The sequence below is a fragment of the Chiloscyllium plagiosum genome, unplaced genomic scaffold, assembly GCF_037043375.1.
Source record: "Chiloscyllium plagiosum isolate Xiang-an unplaced genomic scaffold, Cpla_swu_hap1 HiC_scaffold_3, whole genome shotgun sequence".
NCBI classification, from domain to species: Eukaryota; Metazoa; Chordata; class Chondrichthyes; order Orectolobiformes; family Hemiscylliidae; genus Chiloscyllium; species Chiloscyllium plagiosum.
Window position 1 is genome coordinate 144,490,148 of NW_028270141.1, and position 19,658 is coordinate 144,509,805.

General features: G+C 39.1%; 1 protein-coding gene across 2 annotated transcripts in view; it reads left to right on the forward strand.

Moving 5' to 3' along the window:
• LOC122548512 (EH domain-containing protein 3) overlaps positions 1–19,242 on the forward strand; it is a 75,558-nt gene extending 56,316 nt beyond the window's left edge. For both annotated transcript variants that reach the window (XM_043687254.2, XM_043687255.2), the window contains 2 exons: positions 11,605–11,769; positions 14,178–19,242. In XM_043687254.2, coding sequence (XP_043543189.1) covers positions 11,605–11,769; positions 14,178–14,705 — 693 coding nt within the window. In that variant the 3' untranslated portion in view covers positions 14,706–19,242. The remainder of the gene's footprint in view (positions 1–11,604; positions 11,770–14,177) is intronic.
• The last annotated feature ends 416 nt before the right edge of the window (positions 19,243–19,658 follow it).

Genomic DNA, 19,658 nt, shown 5'->3' on the forward strand with positions numbered 1-19,658 from the left:
AATGGGAATCCTCTGAGTCATCTTTAGACTGACTTAATTATACATGGTGACTGTTTAAGGATGTGCACTCTAATTTTTTTTTTTAAAAAAAGCCAATTCAACTTCTAACTATTCCCTTCTATAGAGTCCTTGAAAAATTACATGTATACTGCTGAAGCTGACTTTCTTGCAGTTGCTAAACTGTTTGTAGACTTATTCATTAGTTACGATGGCCCGATTTTGTTTGCTCTTAACTCCGGGCTGAGAGCATGGACAAACCTATTTGGTATTGTGCTGCAGCCACTGACTCTGTTCTCTGCCTCCATCCCAATGATTTTTCTCAACTGGGCAGTCTTGCAACAACCCCAAAGTCTCCCCACTCTATGCCTTGAAAATATGTTGGCAAAAGGAAAGAGTGTATGTGGTTCCCTACAATTTTTGATCTGCTTTTTGTACTTCCTACTGTGAAGACTCTGGCATTTCCCCATTATAATTCTCCAGTCTTTGCTACCAAAGGATCAGCAGGTTACTTTTGCACATTAAATAACATGCATTAGCCTTGATGTATGTACTTTGTAGTTGCCTGTACTTTGCTTTAAGAGGCATCTCAGCCATCTCTGGGCCTCTCTTCTGAGAAAGATTTACATAATGCTTTTCATCTTTGCTGAACTTTGTCACGAGACCTAAAGTGACTTAATCTGCACCTTGATAAATCAAATACGTGCTGGAGATTTTACAATATGACACTCCACCTACAATTCACTGTATTGTCTGACATTTACAAGGGACTACATTTTTACCAGCAATCATTCAAGTCTGAATTTTGGCAAGTTTCAGAAGTGTTTATTTCCATAAGCCCGGCAGAATGTTTGGACATTTTTTTCCACAACTTGCATTGTTAGTTATGCATTACAATATCTTCCCTCTTGTCAGAAACATTTTTTTTTAAGGATTTTTCTTATTCAAGGTATTTAAAAAAAAAACCTCCACTTCGTGTTAACTCAGAAACTGGTTCGTTGACCAATCTTTCCAAATAGTCATTAAATGGAATTTACTGGTCAGAAGGAGGACATTTGACCCATATCTGTACTGGATCTGAAAAGTGATCCAGCTAATCCCATTCTACAGCCCTATCTCGATTAGCACTCAAATTTCATCCATTTCAAATGTTTTGAATCCTCCTTAATGAATCGTCCTCCACCACTCTCCCAAGCAACGCATTTCAAATCCGAGCAACTGAATGAAGAGGTTTCTCCTCCTCTCACCCCTAGTCCTCTCACTGACAATCTTGCAATTGTGATTCCTAGTTACTAAATGTTGGGGATGAAATGAATTATGCAGTGGGTGACTCGCTAGTAGCAGTCCAATTTAGATAAGTAATTGCGCCCAACAAAGTTATTGACTGTTTATTCTTGAGCTCACTGGGAGAGACAAGTTGACCGAATGGTCACAAGTCACTGAGATGCATTGAGTTGAATGATTTGATTATATTGGTTAGTCATTTAACAATTAGCAAACTGTTAATTGCAGGATAATGAAGATAGGCACTTTGCCCAGTCACTGTCCAGACACTACATGACAGAGGCTAATGTTGGTTAGTAATTGATAAGCAAGCATTAGTATACCATAGGGGCTTGCAAAAGAGAAGAATATTCCCATGCAAGAAAAGAATTCATTAATCAGGTAGCAGTACAGCTGCAAGTCCACCCGTCTTGCTGAGCCTGGGAAAATACGAGCTTAGCAAGCCAATACAGATTTAAAATAGTTTCCAGCCTTTTAATATGTGACAAAATGGCTGCTTCAAATTTAACATCTCCCACACTAACACCAACTAGTAGAAACATAATATCCTTCTTTGCCTTGTCAAAATTGATCGTTAAATTTGGAAATCTCTGGGCAGTCACTTCCTAATCTACTCTCCTCCAAGGAGAATAAGCCAAATTTCTCAAATCTATCATTATATTTAAACTCCCTCTCTTTTTTGTTTTTTCTCTCACATGAGCTTTCACAATATCCATATAATTTTCAGACTGACAGATGCTGACTCACTGACGGAAATGTTGGTCACGTGATCAGGCATTTGCATTCAAGGCTAATAAGTATTTGGGGATGAGGAGAGTTCAAAATTAATCTAACCTCCTGAAGAATTTCACCTACTGTTGGTTTCGCTATAACATGTTTCTTCAACATGAATTGGCTATAATGCAGTTGAAGAATTTAGTCTATTATGTGTAGAATGTACACTTTCCTTACGTGTATTGGTTATAGCATTATTTCAGTACCATTTGCTTTAAATGATGTTGCTGTTTTGCAATTTTCTTAACATGGGATTGCACTGGAATGGAACTATCAAGTTATATTAGAACACCACCATTCCTCCCCACTACTTTAATTACAGGACTTGATGTATTACTTCTAATGCAATCTGTACTGGCTGGTGGCTGCCTTTATAACACAAGTCATTGATATTCTGGAACTGAATTAGTGGAATATGTGGTATAACAATTAAGTTCTGAAATAAGCTTTAATGCAAAATGGTATCCTGCCCTTGTATTGGTGGTATGCTTTTTAAAAAGTCTTTATAATGCTCAAATTGAGCGAGCTAAATCAAAGCTTAAAAATCTAAGTCCAGTTTGCTTACAATATTACAGCTGATTTACAGGAAGACAACCATGCCATTAGGGAAAAATGAAAATGAGCCACTGCATTAGTCTGTGACAGGGAAATATATTTGTAAAACGATTCATTCTCACATCAGAATGTCTATTTTAAATAAATGAATTTATTTGAAGCATTGTTATTAAAATTGCCTCTTACTATTAGAGCACTTGTTTTTGTTGATCTGTCCAATAGGTTCAATTAGATATTAATCAAGCAGTATGAATAAGTGTTTCCTGGCATTAAGCCAAAATATGTGCAAAAATAGAAATTGCTGGAGAAAATAAGTATTTATGGGAAGAAAACAGCGTTAATGTTTTGAGTCCAGTGACATTTGCTCAAACAGTTCTCTATTCATCTAGCTAGTACGTCCTGGACCCCATGCGACTTTACTTTCTCCATCAGTGTTTACTTCCTTTTCCACAGATGCTGAGTGTCCCCAGCAATTTGTTTTTGTTTCATGTCTCTCCAATGTCCATAGTTTAGTTTTATTTAAGCCTAATTGTGTTGGTGAAAATTATAACTCTCTCCTCTTGCACCGTTGACTTCAACATTCAATGCACGTTTTTTTCCAGTGCTTTTTGCACCTCCAACTGTCTTATGGTTCTCTTGTGTTTCATTCAAAACTCTCCTCCAGTATTGATTTAATTCACTTGAACATCGGTGAGGTCCCAGAGGACTAGAGAATTGCTAATGTCTCCTTAAGAGTAGCAGGGATAATCCAGGTAATTATAGACCAGTGAGCCAGTTATCAGTGATGGGGAAATTGCTGGAGAAAATGCCGAGATAGGATCTCAGGAAAATGGACTCCGTGATGGGCAACGTTGTCTTGTGCAGTGAAGGTCATGTTTTACCAACTTAATAGAATTCTTTTTGAGGAAGTGACAAAATTGATTGAGGGAAAGGCTGTAGATGTCACATATATGGACTCCAGTAAGCTGTTTGAGATTCCCCATGGGAGACTGATGGAGAAAATAAAGTCACATGGGGTCCAGGATGGATAGAGAACTGGCTGGACAATAGAAGACAATAGTAGTGGAAGGGAGTTTCTCAAAACTGAGAACTGTGACCAGTGGTGTTCCACAGGGATCCGTGCTGGGATCACTGTTTGTAATATACATAAATGATCTGGAGGAAGGTATAGCTGGGTCAGATCAGCAAATTTGAAGATGACACTAAGATTGGTGGAGTAACAGATAGTGAAGGGGACTGTCACAGAATACAGCAGAATATAGATTGGAGATTTGGGTAGAGAAACGACAGATGGGATTCAATCCAGGCAAATGTGTAGTGATGCATGAAGTAACAAAGAAGATTGAGGGCAGAGCAGTAGATGTGAACTATATGGACTTCAGTAAGGTGTTTGACAAGGTTCCCCATGGGAGACTGATTAGCAAGGTTAGATCTCATGGAATACAGGGAGAACTCTCCATTTGGATACAGAACTGGCTCAAAGATAGAAGACAGAAGGTGGTGGTGGAGGGTTGTTTTTCAGACTGGAGGCCTGTGACCAGTGGAGTGCCACAAGGATCGGTGCTGGGTCCTCTATTTTTTTTGTCATTTACATAAATGATTTGGATGCAAGCATAAGAGGTACAGTTAGTAAGTTTGCAGATGTAGTGCAAATTGGAGGTGTAGTGGACAGCCAAGAGGGTTACCTCAGATTACAACAGGATCTTGACCAGATGGGCCAATGAGCTGAGAAGTGGCAGATGGAGTTTAATTCAGATAGATGCGAGGTGCTGCATTTTGGGAACGCAAATCTTAGCAGGACTTATACACTTAATGGTAAGGTCCTAGGGAGTGTTGCTGAACAAAGAGACCTTGGAGTGCAGGTTCATAGCTCCTTGAAAGTGGAGTCGCAGGTAGATAGGATAGTGAAGAAGGCGTTTGGTGTGCTTTCCTTTATTGGTCAGAGTATTGAGTACAAGGGTGGGGAGGTCATGTTGCGGCTGTACAGGATGTTGGTTAGGCCACTGTTGGAATATTGCGTGCATTTCTGGTCTCCTTCCTATCGGAAAGATGTTGTGAAACTTGAAAGGGTTGAGTAAAGATTTACAAAGATGTTGCCATGGTTGGAGGATTCGAGCTATGAGAAGAGGCTGAACAGGCTGGGGCTGTTTTCCCTGGAGCGTCGGAGGCTGAGGGGTGACCTTATAGAGGTTTACAAAATTGAGGGGCATGGATAGGGTAAATAGACCAAGTCTTTTCCCTGGGTTCAGGGAGTCCAGAACTAGAGGGTATAGGTTTAGGGTGAGAGGAGAAAGATGAGACCTAAGGGGCAACTTTTTCACGCAGAGGGTGGTACGTGTATGGAATGAGCTGCCAGAGAAAGTGGTGGAGGCTGGTACAATTGCAACAGTGTAAAGGTATTTGGATGGGTATATGAATAGGAAGGGTTTGGAGTGATATGGGCCAGGTGCTGGCAGGTGGGACTAGATTGGGTTGGGATATCTGGTCGGCATGGGCGGGTTGGACCGAAGGGTCTGTTTCCATGCTGTACATCTCTATGACTAAGAGCAAACTATACAGTAAAGGAAAGGTCCTGGGGAAAATTGATGTACAGAGAGATCTGGGTGTTCTGGTCCATTGTACCCTGAAGGTGGTAATGCAGGTTGACAGAATAGTCAAGAAGGCATATGGCATGCTTTCCTTCATCGAACAGGGTATTAAGTACAAGAGTTGGCAGGTCATCTTACACTGTATAAGACTTTGGTTCAGCCACATTTGGAATGCTGCGTACAGTTCTGGTCACCACATTACCAAAAGGATATGGATGCTTTGGATAGGGTGCAGAGCAGGTTCATCAGGATGTTGCCTGATAATGGAGGGTGTTGGGTTGAGTAGGTTAAAATTCTTTTCATTAGAAAGGAGGCGGTTGAGGGGGGACCTGACTGAGGTCTACAAAATAATGAGGTATAGGCAGGGTGGATAGCAAGAAGCTTTTTGTCCCCAAGAGTGGGGGACTCTATTACTAGGATTCATGAGTTCAAGATGAGAGGAAGTGTTTAAGGGAAATAGCATGGAAATTTCTTTACGCAGAGAGTGGTGGGTGCTGGAATGCATTGCCAGTGGAGGTGGTCAAGATTGGTACAATAGCTTCATTTAAGATGTATTTGGACAGTTATGTGAATGGGTAGGGATACACCTCCTTAGAAAATAGGAGACAGGTTTAGATAGAGAATCTGGTGCAGTCTGGGCGGGTCAAATGGCCTTTCCTGTGCTGTAATTTTCTTTGTTATTTTGTTCTTGAAATGAATGATGCTTCACTGTTGCCTCTGACCAAAATAATTTTTATTTTTTTAATCATTTTAATATTATGTAGCTTTGGATTAGTACGCTCTCTTGTGTTGGTAATAGAGCTAATACATGCTTATGAATTAAGAACAGAAGTAGGCCATTTAGCATACTAGCCAGTACTGTTTGCCTAGATCTCAGCTAACACAGTTGTAGCCTCAAGTCTACATTCCTGCAAATCCCAAAACAGTCCCTTGAAACTTAAATTAAGATCCAGAAAGTTTATGCTTGATGTGTGCTTCCAAGACAGCTAATCTGACTTTCTAATAATCATCCACCATACCTGTGGTCCCCAGTTGCCCTTTTCCATTTTTAGGCATCTTTTTTAAAAACCATTTAATTAAATATTAAATATACTTAGTGTTTTAATTCTGCCTAAAAGCATGTTCATTTATTTTCGCTAGTTTTTTTCAAAACAAAAGATTAGTGCATAATGGCACATAGAACAGCACAGGCCCTTCGGCCCTCAATATTGTGCCAACCTCTTATCCTACTGAGACCAAACTAATCTACATACCCTTTGTACTATCTTCCATGTACCTATCCAAGAGTTGCTTAAATGTCCCTAATGTATCTGACTCTCTTACCACCACCTCTGGCAGTGCATTCCACACACCAGCCAGTCTGTGTAAAGAACCTAACTCTGACATCTCCTATAAACCTTCCTCCAATCATTGTGATAGCCATTTCTGTCCTGGGAATAAGACTATTCACTCCATCTATGCCTCCCATCTTTTACACCTCTATCAAATCACTCCTCCTTCTTTTCTCCAGTGAGAAAAGCCCTAGCTCCCTCAGCTTTATTTCATAAGACATGCCCTCCAGTCCAGGCAGCATTCTGGTTAATTTCCTCTGCACCCTTGCTGAAGCTTCCACATCCTGCCTATAATGAGGCGACCATAACTGAACACTGTATTCCAAGTGTGGTTTAAACAGGAGTTTATAGAGCTGCAGCATAATCCCCCTGCTAATGAAAGCCAATGCACCATATGCCTTAATGACTCGTATTAACTTGAACATGGATCCCCAAGAATCATGTTAGTCCACACTGCCAAGAATCATGCCTTTAACCCTGTATTCCAATTCGACCTTCCAAAATGATTCTCTTCTCACTCTTCCAGTGTCCAAATGTCCCACTGTCTGATAGAATCCTATAGAACATGAGAATCTTGGAATAAAAGCAAATGCTGAAGAAACTCCACCAATCTGGCAGCATCAGTGAAGAAAAGCAGGAGTTGACTTTTAGAATTCAATATGACTTCTTCAGAACTGAAAAGGATTGGAAAATAGTGGATGTTTTCAAAAATGGGAGGAAGTGCAGATGTCCTAAACAAAACTGTAGTTTGAAAGGGAGCTCTAATGGTGGTACATGAGGAAAAAATGGGTCTGCTATACTGAGGAAAGCAAACAGGATGAAGTAGCTAATCAAAATGGAGAAGAGAGGTCATACAATTAAGTTGTGGAACTCTGAAGTCCTTGAGGATGTAAAGTCTTCAGGTGGGAAATGAGGTGGTGTTTCTCCAGTTTGCATTGAGCTTCGCAGTAACACCGGCCCCGGATAGAGTTGTTAGCATGGGAGCAAGTTTATTTTGTTGCAAGCAATTGGAAGGTTGGGACCATTCTTACAAGCAAAGTATTCAGCCAGTCTGCATTTGACCTTGCCATGTTATAGGAGACTACATTGTGAACAGTGAATACAGTAAACCAATTTAAACATACTTATAAAACACTGTCTCACCTGGGAGGTATGTGTGGGGTCTTGGGTAGTAAGGAGGTAGGAGGGGAAAGAGTAAGTGTTAGACCATGTCATTACCTGGGAATGTGCTGTGGTGCAGAGGAAATGCTGAGAGTGACCGGTATGAATCAGGATGTCATAAATGGAATGGTCCCTGCAGAATGGTAACCTTGGAGGTGATGTATCTTTCCCATCTGTCAACAGCATTTTTAAATATAATGCATTTAACAAGCGCTCTTGAGTTCTGATTCACTTTCAGACTGTTTACTCAACTCCCTGTCTTGCATATCCCCTACCACCACCTGTCCACACCCCTTCCCCAACCCTGCTAGAATTAAGTTTCTCCAGATGTTGCTTTTATTGCCAGTTTCCAGTATCCACAGTATTTCACTTTTCTATATAAGGATCTCTAGTTTGATACCAAGTGATAACTTAATTTGATCTATATTGTAGTACTATTTATTCTCCAGCTCTAAATTCAGGGAAGGCATAAACTGATAAATGCCTTCAAGTGCCAGTGTGCTGAGGTCCAGTGGGGAAATCATAGGGGTGATCTGTGGTGCATTTTTTTTTTTTTTTTGCAAACGTTTGGACTGAAGGGTGTGTTTCCATATTGTACAGCTCTGACTTACGGAAGCATAAATAAAGGAAGGTTACCAATATGCACAAAGCCAACTTCGAGTTGGTGCTTCTGGGCGTTTGAAGAGATCAAGCTTGCCACAAACCTTGATTTTTTTTTTAAGCTTTTGTATGCATTGTAAAGAATGGGACATGGCCATTTTGTGTGCTTTATCAAATTGCCTACCTGTTGGTTTAAAAAAAAAATTTGCTGACCCTTTGAAAAATATTGATTACACTGTTAGAAATAATGACCAGGTTGCAATTGATGTTTTGTCTAAAATTTGGCTATGAAACCTGCCCATATCCGGTCAGGTGTTAAGAGTATGTAACACCTAGCTTGTTGTTCTTGGACAAGCTTTCATTGAAGTACAGCTAGTTGCTAATTTGATCAGTAAGCTTAATGTCAAACCTCCCAGCAGACGCAGTTTCCTTTGGGATGCATATTACTTCCTGGAACATTGTAAATATGAAAAGAGTCGGAGTTTATCATTCATCACTTGTAGTAAGGGAAGTAATATCAGTCAGAATTCTGCTATGCTTTTGTATTAATTTGTAATGCTTTATTCTTAATTGTGCAAATCACACAACACTTTGCTGTAAGTCTGTGGTCACAAGCATGACCCCAAGGTTCCAATAACACTTGTTTTTGTTAATCGCCCTCTAAGTCAATTGCTCACATGGATCCCAGTTATGCTGTAGTTGATGGGTTATGTGGAACAGTCCACAGACACTTGATGCCCACTCTGCAGTATTCTGACCATGCCCCCTCCACTAATATAATGATGCTTTTGTCCAGAAATGAAAAACATAGCTTTTGTTTTTGCTCTTGCTCTCTCCTGGTTCCATCTGATTTATTTTGTCTCTTGACTTCACTCTTTCCATTTCTGGGAGTGCTATCCACCAATATCCACTACAAAGCCACCAACTGTTTGCTTGACTGTACTCTAGCACATCCTGCTTATTGTAAGGGTTCCATTCCATTTTTTAATATATTCATTCACCGGATGAGGGCATCGCTGGCTGGGCAACTATTTATAGCCCATCCCTAATTGCTCAGAGCAGTTAAAAGTTACTCATTAGTGGGTCTGAAGTCATATATAGGCCAGACCAGAGAAGGATGGCATTTCCCTTCCCTAAAGGGCATTGGTGAACCAGGTAGGTTTTTTTTCTGACAATGGATGATGGTTTCATGGTCGTCATTTGACTCTTAATTCCAGATTTGTTGATTTGAAATTCAAATTTCACCATCTAAAGACTGATCAGGGATATTCAACATGGCTTTGTGCGTGGGAAATCATGTCTCTCAAACTTGATTGAATATTTTTTTTGTTACTTCAAAGAGGATTGATGAAGGCAGCATGGTAGATGTGATCTATATGGACTTCAGTAAGGCGTTCAATAAGGTTCCCCATGGGAGACTGGTGAGCAAGGTTAGATCTCATAGAATACAGGGACAACTAGCCATTTGAATACAGAACTGGCTCAAAGGTAGAAGACCAGGTGGTTGTAGTGGAGGCTTGTTTTTCAGACTGGAGGCCTGTGACCAGTGGAGTGCCACAAGGATCGGTGCTGGGTCCTCTACTTTTTGTCATCTACATAAATGATTTGGATGCGAGCATAAGAGGTATAGTTAGTAAGTTTGCAGATGACATCAAAATTGGAGGTGTAGTGGACAGCGAAGAGGGAGAGTCCAGAACTAGAGGGCATAGGTTTAGGGTGAGAGGGGAAAGGTATAAAAGAGACCTCGGGGGCAACTTTTTAAAACAGAGGGTGGTAAGTGTATGGAATGAGCTGCCAGAGGAAGTGGTGGAGGCTGGTACAATTACAACATTTAAAAGGAGTTTAAATGGGTATATGACTAGGAAGGGTTTGGAGGGATATGGGCTTGGTGCTGGCAGGTGGGACTAAACTGGGTTCTGATATCTGGTCGATATGGACAGGTAGGACCAAATGGTCTGTTTCTATCCTGTATATCTCTGACTCTGACTCTGTCTACCATGGTGGGATTTGAAACCCGGTCCCAGAACATTAAATTTGGTCTCGGAATTAACAATTCAACAATTATGCCGCTCGGCCATTTGCTATACACACAGACCCACCTCCAAATAAAGGATGGTGACTTAATGGTGCAAAAAGTACTTGAAATGCTCAGAAGTTATTGCTTTAATTGGTGTTTGGCCATCGGGCCTCTCGGCACAGCCGTTCCTAGCTGCATTGCATCTTGCTCCTTCACACGAAGTAATTGTTACTCTTTTCCCCAATGCCCATTGTAAACCCTCCTCTTCCTAATCGTTCACTGGAAAACCATCACGTGCAGGCAAGGCTTTGAACAAAATGTGAGGACTAACTTTTGCTAGTAAGTTGTAGAAGTCATGGCAACCTCCAAGCTACAGAGAATCTTTTTTTAAAACTTTGGCTGAGGTGCCAATGAATAAAAAGGCATGACCCTGGAAAGCATTGCAATGTAAAGCTGAGATATTGAGACCATTTAGAGAGTGTCCCTAAATTGAGGGAGCTTTGGAAAATTAAAACAAGTGTGTCAATGATCCCCCAATCAATTTTTCATACTTGCATGAAAAACTGCCTTAAATAAGAGGGAAGAATTAGGGATTGATTAGGAGTGTGCCAGGCTATCACTGGTGTTGTCTTTTGGAATCCTGATAGAGCAACATAAAAAGAACATAATCATGCTGGTGACTGTGGGAATGGAGCAGGAAGAGACGATGATTTGTGGAAGCTGGTGGGGTGGATACCCATCATGGATTTAAGGAGTGAGAGCAGAAATACATGAAATTGAACAGACCCATTACCATGTGGAAAATCCTCCACTTAAAGGAAACAGATATGTGTTATGATAGGCATGATTTTGCTGGATCATTACCATTAGATCTTTCTGACTAATTTTCTTTTTAATCTTTTTTGAACTTTATTATGGTTAAAATGAGACACTCGTTTCAGAAGGTCTTTGAGGCATGCACTTAGTTGAGAGCTGGAGTAATGTGCAGACCAGACTGGGTAGGAGTTGGATTCCCATCCTGAGTACATTAGCCAACAGATTAAGTTTTCAATACTAACTTCTGTGTTTGTTGTAGTCCTCAAATGATAGGTGAGAAGATTCTTGCAGAGTGCAAACCTGTATTTTTGTTTTGCGATTGATTGATTGGTATTGAACTCATGACCTCTGGACGCTACTATGATACTTGAATCGTGCCAAAAATTAGAAATATTCTGTCTTCTGTTGTCAAATGTGGTTTTGAGTACTTGTATAATTGGAATATAATTCATTTGCCTGTGTTTTGTTTTCCTGTTCCCAGGTTCATGCCTACATTATCAGTGCCTTACGAAAAGAGATGCCAGCTGTGTTTGGCAAAGACAGCAAGAAAAAAGAACTAATCAACAGCCTCGGAGATATTTATGCCCGGATTGAACGAGAACATCAGATATCCCCTGGGGATTTTCCTAACACTAAGAAAATGCAGGTAGCAAAGTTTATTTTAACATTCTTTAATATTGTTATTTGGCACAATACAATGTGATACAAATTTATTGCATCTTTTGTACTGAAATGTCAGAGTACATACACTTTTGACAGTTTATATAGTTTGTACTCTTGGAAAGCATTATCCATGTAACAGTCAATAGTCAAGTGTACTATCTGTTTATTGAAGAAAAAGCATTTATCAAAGATAAAAAGTCTTGAGATGTTCATTTTTATGTTCATTGTTTTCTTTTTAAAATCCAAAATTGCCACTAATGCAAGATTAGCACTACTGTCTTAAACTTGTTTTAGTATATTATTTTTAACAAGAATGCACAAATGAAAATGTGGCAACGGTGTAATTTTTGGATATTTAATCAATATCCATCTAGTTAATTCAATCGCCTTTTTTTCTTGCATGTTACACGTGCAGGTAGTTCTTCCATAACGTGATTCAGAAAAATCAGAAAAAGTGAATCAGCACTTAGTGTTGGCGATGTAATTGCATTACAGCCAATACGTTTTAAACGTTTACGCTTTAGAAAGTGTTCCTAATTTGTTAATCGCACTACCATGAATTTGCATTAATGAAACATCCATTATAGCAGAACAACCTGTACATCAGCATACAAACATATGAATTAGGAGCCAAAGCTGGCCACTCTGCCTGCTTGACTTTTTCTGCCATTCAATTAGATCATGGCTGATCTGATTACTCTCATGTTTCTCCTCCTACCGCTACATTTCATCTTATTCCCCCTCTTGAATTGCTTCCTGTATGTCAGTGCCATGGCCAATTAGCTCATCCATACAAGTCAAGAAAATGTCAAATGTGTTGGGCAATAGCAAAGAATGATGCTCCTGTCCGGCATCCCCTTGCCTGCTTCACTTGAAGTCACAGCCTCCTGTCCCTCATGACTGAATTAGAAGATCTTATCCTAAGGAATGTCACTGTCTTTTGGAGTAATGTGTCCAGCTAACCAATCTATCCCTGGACTGCTGCAGTATCTGCAGGTTAACCCAACTCCATAACTGAGCTGAAGTTCCTGCTGGTTGATTTTGAAATTGCAAGCTTATGGAGCATTGCTCCCTCATCACCTAATGTCACCTTTCCAATAAACTTGTTGGACTATGACTTGGTGTTCTGTGACTTCTGACTTCATCCAACACTGGCACCTCCACATCCTGGATCTCACAGGCATCCAAAAGTTCCCAATTTCGACAGTTGCAGCATATCACCTGCCCTGCCTTATCTAGTATGTGCTAATTATAGTTAATACAACCGACGCCTCCCAAATTGAATTCGAATTAGATTTTGAATTAGATTATCTACAGTGTGGAAACAGGCCCTTTGGCCCAATAAGTCCACATCGACCCGCCGAAGCGTAACCCACCCAGACCCATTCTCCTACATTTACCCCTTACCTCCCACTACGGGCAATTTAGCGTGGCCAATTCACCTAACCTGCACTTTTTTGGATTGTGGGAGGAAACCGGAGCACCCGGAGGAAACCCACGCAGTCACGGGGAGAATGTGCAAACTCCACACAGTCAGTCGCCTGAGGTGGGAATTGAACCTGGGTCTCTGGTGCTGTGAGGCTGCAGTGCTAACCACTGTGCCACCGTGCCGCCCACCCACTGTGCCACCGTGCCGCCCACATTGTTTTAGCATTGCCAGTAATCTTTATAATGAAGTGATATAATTGTTTTCTGAACATAACCAGTTTCTGATTTTAATCTGCACAAAATTGGGAATTAAATGCTGAAATTGTAAAATGTACTCCACTTTCTTTGAACCCCTTACTCAGTGCACTTTTTTCTTGCAGTAAAGCTTACTAGAAACACCTCTTTTCCCCATATGTGCTAAATTCTTAGATATTACCCACTCCGCTGCCTTCCTCGGGCAAAGGCACCCTCCCACTGCCTGTACTTTATTGCCAATCAATAAAATTGGTTTCTGGCAATTAGGTTTGTAGAATCCTAGAATAGAATAGGCTGCAGAAAATGTACATGTTGGAAAAACCTTGTGCATTAGTACAAAGCTGAACATTCCTCTATTGAATCAAGAGTAAGTTTATAGAATACAGGGACTTGAATGAGCCAAAGTTTGTTAGGAGTGCGATGGGAATCAGGTCAGCAAAGTCCATAGAAGTGATAAAGGCATAGGAGTATTTTTGCAATAATTGAATTGAGCTATGGTTCAAAATTTCATAGTATTTGTGAGAAACACTGCAATCAAGAGTCTTATGCTGTTACAGATCATAGTACATGGTTTAAGATTTTAATTTCACAACTGATTTGTAGTTCCCTTGATATGCATCCTTTTGGTGCAAATCCAAGTTGCTGTACTCGCATGAGCAGGGAGTCCTCACCATGCTCTAGTTAATTACGTCCTTTTTTTGATTTCAGGATCTACTGCAGGTGCAGGATTTTGCAAAGTTTCAGCCACTAAAGCTTAAACTTTTGGAGACAGTCGATGACATGTTGGGAAATGACATTGCTCAGCTCATGACCCTAGTACGTCAGGAGGAAACCCAGCGGCCTGTCCAGATTGTGAAAGGTGGGGCCTTTGAAGGCACAATAAATGGCCCATTTGGGCATGGATATGGTGAAGGAGCTGGCGAGGGCATTGATGACCTGGAATGGGTTGTGATCCGAGATAAGCCAAGCTATGATGAGATTTTCTACACCCTCTCTCCCATCAATGGGAAAGTCACTGGAGCGAATGCAAAGAAGGAGATGGTAAAATCCAAGCTTCCAAACACTGTGCTGGGAAAGATTTGGAAGCTGGCAGACATAGATAAGGATGGCATGTTGGATGATGAGGAGTTTGCATTGGCTAATCACTTAATTAAGGTTAAACTGGAAGGTCATGAGCTACCCAGTGAAATTCCTCAGCACTTGATTCCACCATCAAAGAGAAAGCTAGCTGAGTGATACTGAGTAGTGATTATCTTGTCTCCGAGGAAGACAAAGACTGGAATGTAGACAGTTTTGAAGTCTTGATACCTAAGTTAGGCAGGTAGACAAAATGATGTAACAAAAAGCTTTTGCATAGTAAAATACTTCTTTCCACTATATAGAGGGGAGAAAATCAAACTTTAATTAGGAAACATGTATTCCATAAAAATGTTATCACTAAAATATGATCTGAGAATGAAAGCATTTCTCTTTCCTTTTTTTAAAAAGCATCTTGTTGTAACCTGAGGTCATTGTATACTGTTGCATTCCTCGGCATCTTTCTATCACTAACTTTTTGTTTCAGAAGCAGTAAATCTGAACTCTAAAGGTAATATATTGCCTGAATTATCATTATCTTTCAAGGCATGAGGTCCCATCACTTCTCTTCTGCACTTATTGTGTTGAAATACTCTAAGGTGTCACCTTGAATGCAAGGAGTTGTATAGAAATTCAAGTTGTCCACTTTTTTTTATCAGGAAGCTGGGATTTTATTTTATCCACATTTAGCACTGTAGTGAATAACTGGGGTTAGCCCTTTTTAAAATCCAGGGTAGTTTGTTTTTCACTTGAAAAGAACAGATGTTTTTATAAATATAGTTTGCTTTATTGCCTTATATTTTGCAGCTTCTGAATCATGGTTTAGTATTTACCTGTTCAGTCATCTTTGGGTAGGTCAATGTTGCAAATATTACAAAAAGCACTCCAGTGTCGAGCCAAATGTTGCCGCGTATGAAAGTATTTTCAGGACTTTCTGGACACAGTTTAGAGACTTTACCGTGTCCTGTTGGGAGGGGTTCCTATTTTGTTCAGTCATTTGTAACTTTGCTGTGACTTGTTGGTAGCAGTTGATCCATTTTGTGGCTTGTATGGTGACTGTATAAAGTAAGAGGTTATAACATTGGCAAAGAAAAACTGAACCATACTCCATCGTGTGAAGAACTGTGAATTGTATATTTAAGCATTTTCTATATAACTGCATTTGCGTGCACACCTAAGTACTTAAGCAAAATATGAAAATAACTATGCATCCACCAGTTAAAATGCATTCATGTTAAAATGCTGTAACTTAGTATGCTGACGCTTTTCTGCCTTTAACTGTGTATGTGTAGCTGTTTTCTACACGTCACCTGTCCTTTTCTGCTTTGCTTTGTGCATTTTTATTTTAATTCAAGATTTCTAGGCCTTATACTTTACTTTTTTAAAAAAAATGCTCTATACAATCTCTTCCATTGTGGTTGTATCGAAGACTATGACACTAAGTATTGCTTGTCTAGTATTCACGTTTTTTTGTGTGACTAAATTTTTGGTTTTTTTTCTCAAGTCTTGTCAAAACTTGCTCTAGTGAATCAATGCTATGAGATATTGAAAGTATGTAGTAAATCCCAGAAATACAGTAAGTTGTTTTTATGTGAGCTTTACTGAGTGGATTTTAAGCTGCCTCATGTTCAAATGTTAGTCTTACCACCTCTTGCTGATATGCTATCCAAACACTGATTGTGACACTTGTGTGAAAAATTGTAACTACTCACGTCACAGTGCAGCTACTGAAAGTTTAACAAATCTACAACCTGTAAGAATATGCTATCCATGTATTTTCAAAAAAACTGAAAAGTCGATCATCTAAAAGGAATGTCCCCAAATAATGCACCAAACATTGAACTGAAATCTCTTGTTTAAATTGCTCAACTCCATCCACAATCTAATTAAAGTGCAATTAAGAAACAATGCACATCTCCCATCAAAAGGGGAAAAGCAAATAAGTTTATACTTGAGTCGTCAATGGGAGTCATTGGCTCCCAGCTTCCATGAATACATTAATATGGATAGTACAATTTGACTCTTCAATATTTAATATTAAAATTGAGATTCATGGCAACTTCAACCTCTTGCACCACTTTAAGCCATTTATTTTTAAATTCCAAAGAGGATCGTTTTTCAATTTAGCTACAGATTATCCATAAATTTAATGTTCCCATTGGGAATCTAGAGGTGGAGAGTTTCTCTGGATGTTCAGACAACAGAGGGAAGAACCAGAAATTTGAACAAGCAGTATTCTGCACTTTTCAAGTAAATCCTAAGGGAATTTATTTTGTAGTTGGATGGAGGGGGTCGAATGAAATTAGTTCTTGTTTTTGCAGAACTACTAATTTAAATATCTGAATATTTGGAAGGTAAAGAACCTGTGGAAGATACAGACTAATTAAACCAAGTATCTCTTTTTTTTCTATGATTCATGCTATTAATGTTTTGAGTGATATTGTTGGGTTAGCCCAACACTATAGTGGGGATGTGTGCAATCTATGTACTGGGAAACGTTCACCAAAAGTTTTTTTTAATACATTGCATTGCTTTTTTTCTTTTTGTTTTGACATTGCAACATTTGGCTCATTTGATCTTGTGAGCAGGGTGTCTGAACTAACTGCTGACACAATTCTTTAGGACTGTAAGAAAGTAGTCCAGGCACTGTTACTTGGGTGATGCTGTTTAGTTTTTCAGGGAGCTGGTGGTGCAGATTGAAGCACATAATTTTGAGGTCAATTCACTGAATCGGAATGACGAGGTATGCTTGCGTCCTTTGTTTGCCCAGCCATGTATGATTTAAGCAATTTCCAGTTAAATGGTTATTCTTATATTCATGTGATCCAAATAATTTGGTCTTTTGACTAGAATGTAAGACAATTTCAAAATCCCACACACCAGTTGTATTCTCACATTTAGGCATTATTGTAAATCATGCAGATTGAGAGTTAAGATTTCCTTTGGTTACTATGTCAAATGAAATTTTTTAATGTATTCTTTTAAACAAATGTATGGGCAACATGGGGTGTTTTGACAAAGCCACATTCTCCGGTTTTCTTTTTTCTTCTGGAGTAAAGTTCAAGGATCGATGAATAATGGTTTTATCTTCTGACCATCAGCAAATGCCTGACTCTACTTCCCATGAACTTTAGTGTAAACACATTGAGCAGTTCCTTGGTGCTCTTCTCATAGAACATCAAATAAGCATATGGATCCCTAGCTTTCATTTATAGTAAGGATGTAAGAGAATTTTTGTCTTTTAGTCAAGTATTCCGCTAATGTGAAATACTCAAGTCCAACAATTAACCCTATTGTACTGGGTGCTGTCTTTGCTTAAGTTGCTGCTTGTGAAAAGATTGCTACTGAATTTTGGTATCAAACTTTTATGAAGCAAAAATCTACTGATTTATCTGCCAGATTTTAAGGAAAGTCAATGTACTGCTGTTGAATGGAGGATATGTCTTCCTCTATATGCTGTGGCTGGCTTTATTGGCTTGTTTTTAAAAATACATGCACATTTGTAAAATTGTTTCAGATTCATGGCTTTTGCTCACTTTGTCTTTTGATTACGCTTCCTAAAATTTGTCATCTCCCCAGCATTGTTTGTTGTAGGTTTAAAAAAGAAACCAGTTATGAATTTAATAGTAAATCAGACACTGCTTTATTGACAAGCTTTTGGGAGAAGCTGGACACCAAAGGGATTTCCAAGCTGCTTGCTAATTACAGACAAGTGCTGAGATTTTGTGTATTTTTGTGTTCCACCCCCTTCCTGATAGTCACGTGACTAGTTCTATAGAAAAACCTCACTGTTCCAGGTGCCTCGCAAAGCAGGTGATAGTTAGTGCCACTTCCTATGTCATCAGAATTGCTTGTGCAGCATTCTGTTTGCAGCAGTGAGTTTTCATACAGCACTTGACTTTTAACCCTTTATTTTCTGTCTTCAAGTTCAAATAGATCCTTCTCGGGTATACTCCTTTTGGGTCCAAATTTCAAAATGGGTTGGATGTGAAGCTGTTTGTGATTTTTATTTTGTCCCCTTTAGCCACTTTATCCTGTAAATGGTATTGGCAGTAATTGATTAGATATGTACATGTATACACATGCAGGATAGTATGGTCTTAAGTGCATTGTATTCAGAAATCATGTGCTGAATAGAACTAGTGGATCAAATATACTGGATATCTACTTTTTTCATCAGGAAAGTTCTGATTTACTAACATTGTTCAATCTGGGTTTTTTTAAAAGGCAATTGATTGTGGTTTATCATAAGTACTGATTTCCCCAATTTACACTTCTTTAAGAAGCCTTAGTTATGATATTCAGTTGGATGTCCAACTTGCATGTTTTTCAAACTTTAAAAAAAACACTTCTTCCATGCAAATTGGTGCAGAAATTAAATGTCAAAATGTTTAGGAAGTCCTTGCTTATTGTGCTTGTGACATCAAAACGAGCAAAAGAAAATGATACTGCATTGAGTATGTGGTTTTGTTACATATTGCAATTATACACATGCCTTTTGCATGTAGTTACTGTATTTTGGAAATTCTGTTATGGCATTCCTGGGTTTATTTCAACTGTGCTTCCAAGAGTCTAAGTTTTTGTAATATTTATCCTTTGCCAATAATATGCTATTGTACATTTATAAAATATTGTATTTACAGTGTACAAATCTGTGCGGTTTCTCTATCTCTAATAAAACACAAGTTCTATTGCATGTATTTTTAAAAGTTAATTCAAGAAATGATTGTTTAGCAATAGGAATAAGTTTTGACAACCTTCAGTATACTCCAAATGACATTATAAATATTGAATTTTAGGTTCACAAATTTACAGTTGCTACTGAAAATTTACTTTTGGCTGGAGAAAGATGAACTGTTGAATTTCACTGAAATTTGCTGTGAATACAAATCCGCCTGGGTAAAATTACAGTATCTGCTTTTTTCGCCTGCTTTTCTAGTTTGCAAGCTGTAACAAATGAGGTGTCACCAGGGTTTGGTTTTCAGGCCCAGACAACTTGCAATCTATATAGTTCATGATTTGGATGCAGGAGGAGAAGGTGTGACAGTTTAGGGTCATCTGCAAATTTAGCTATGTGGAAAAGTGCAATAAAGAAATGAGAAACTTATAAAT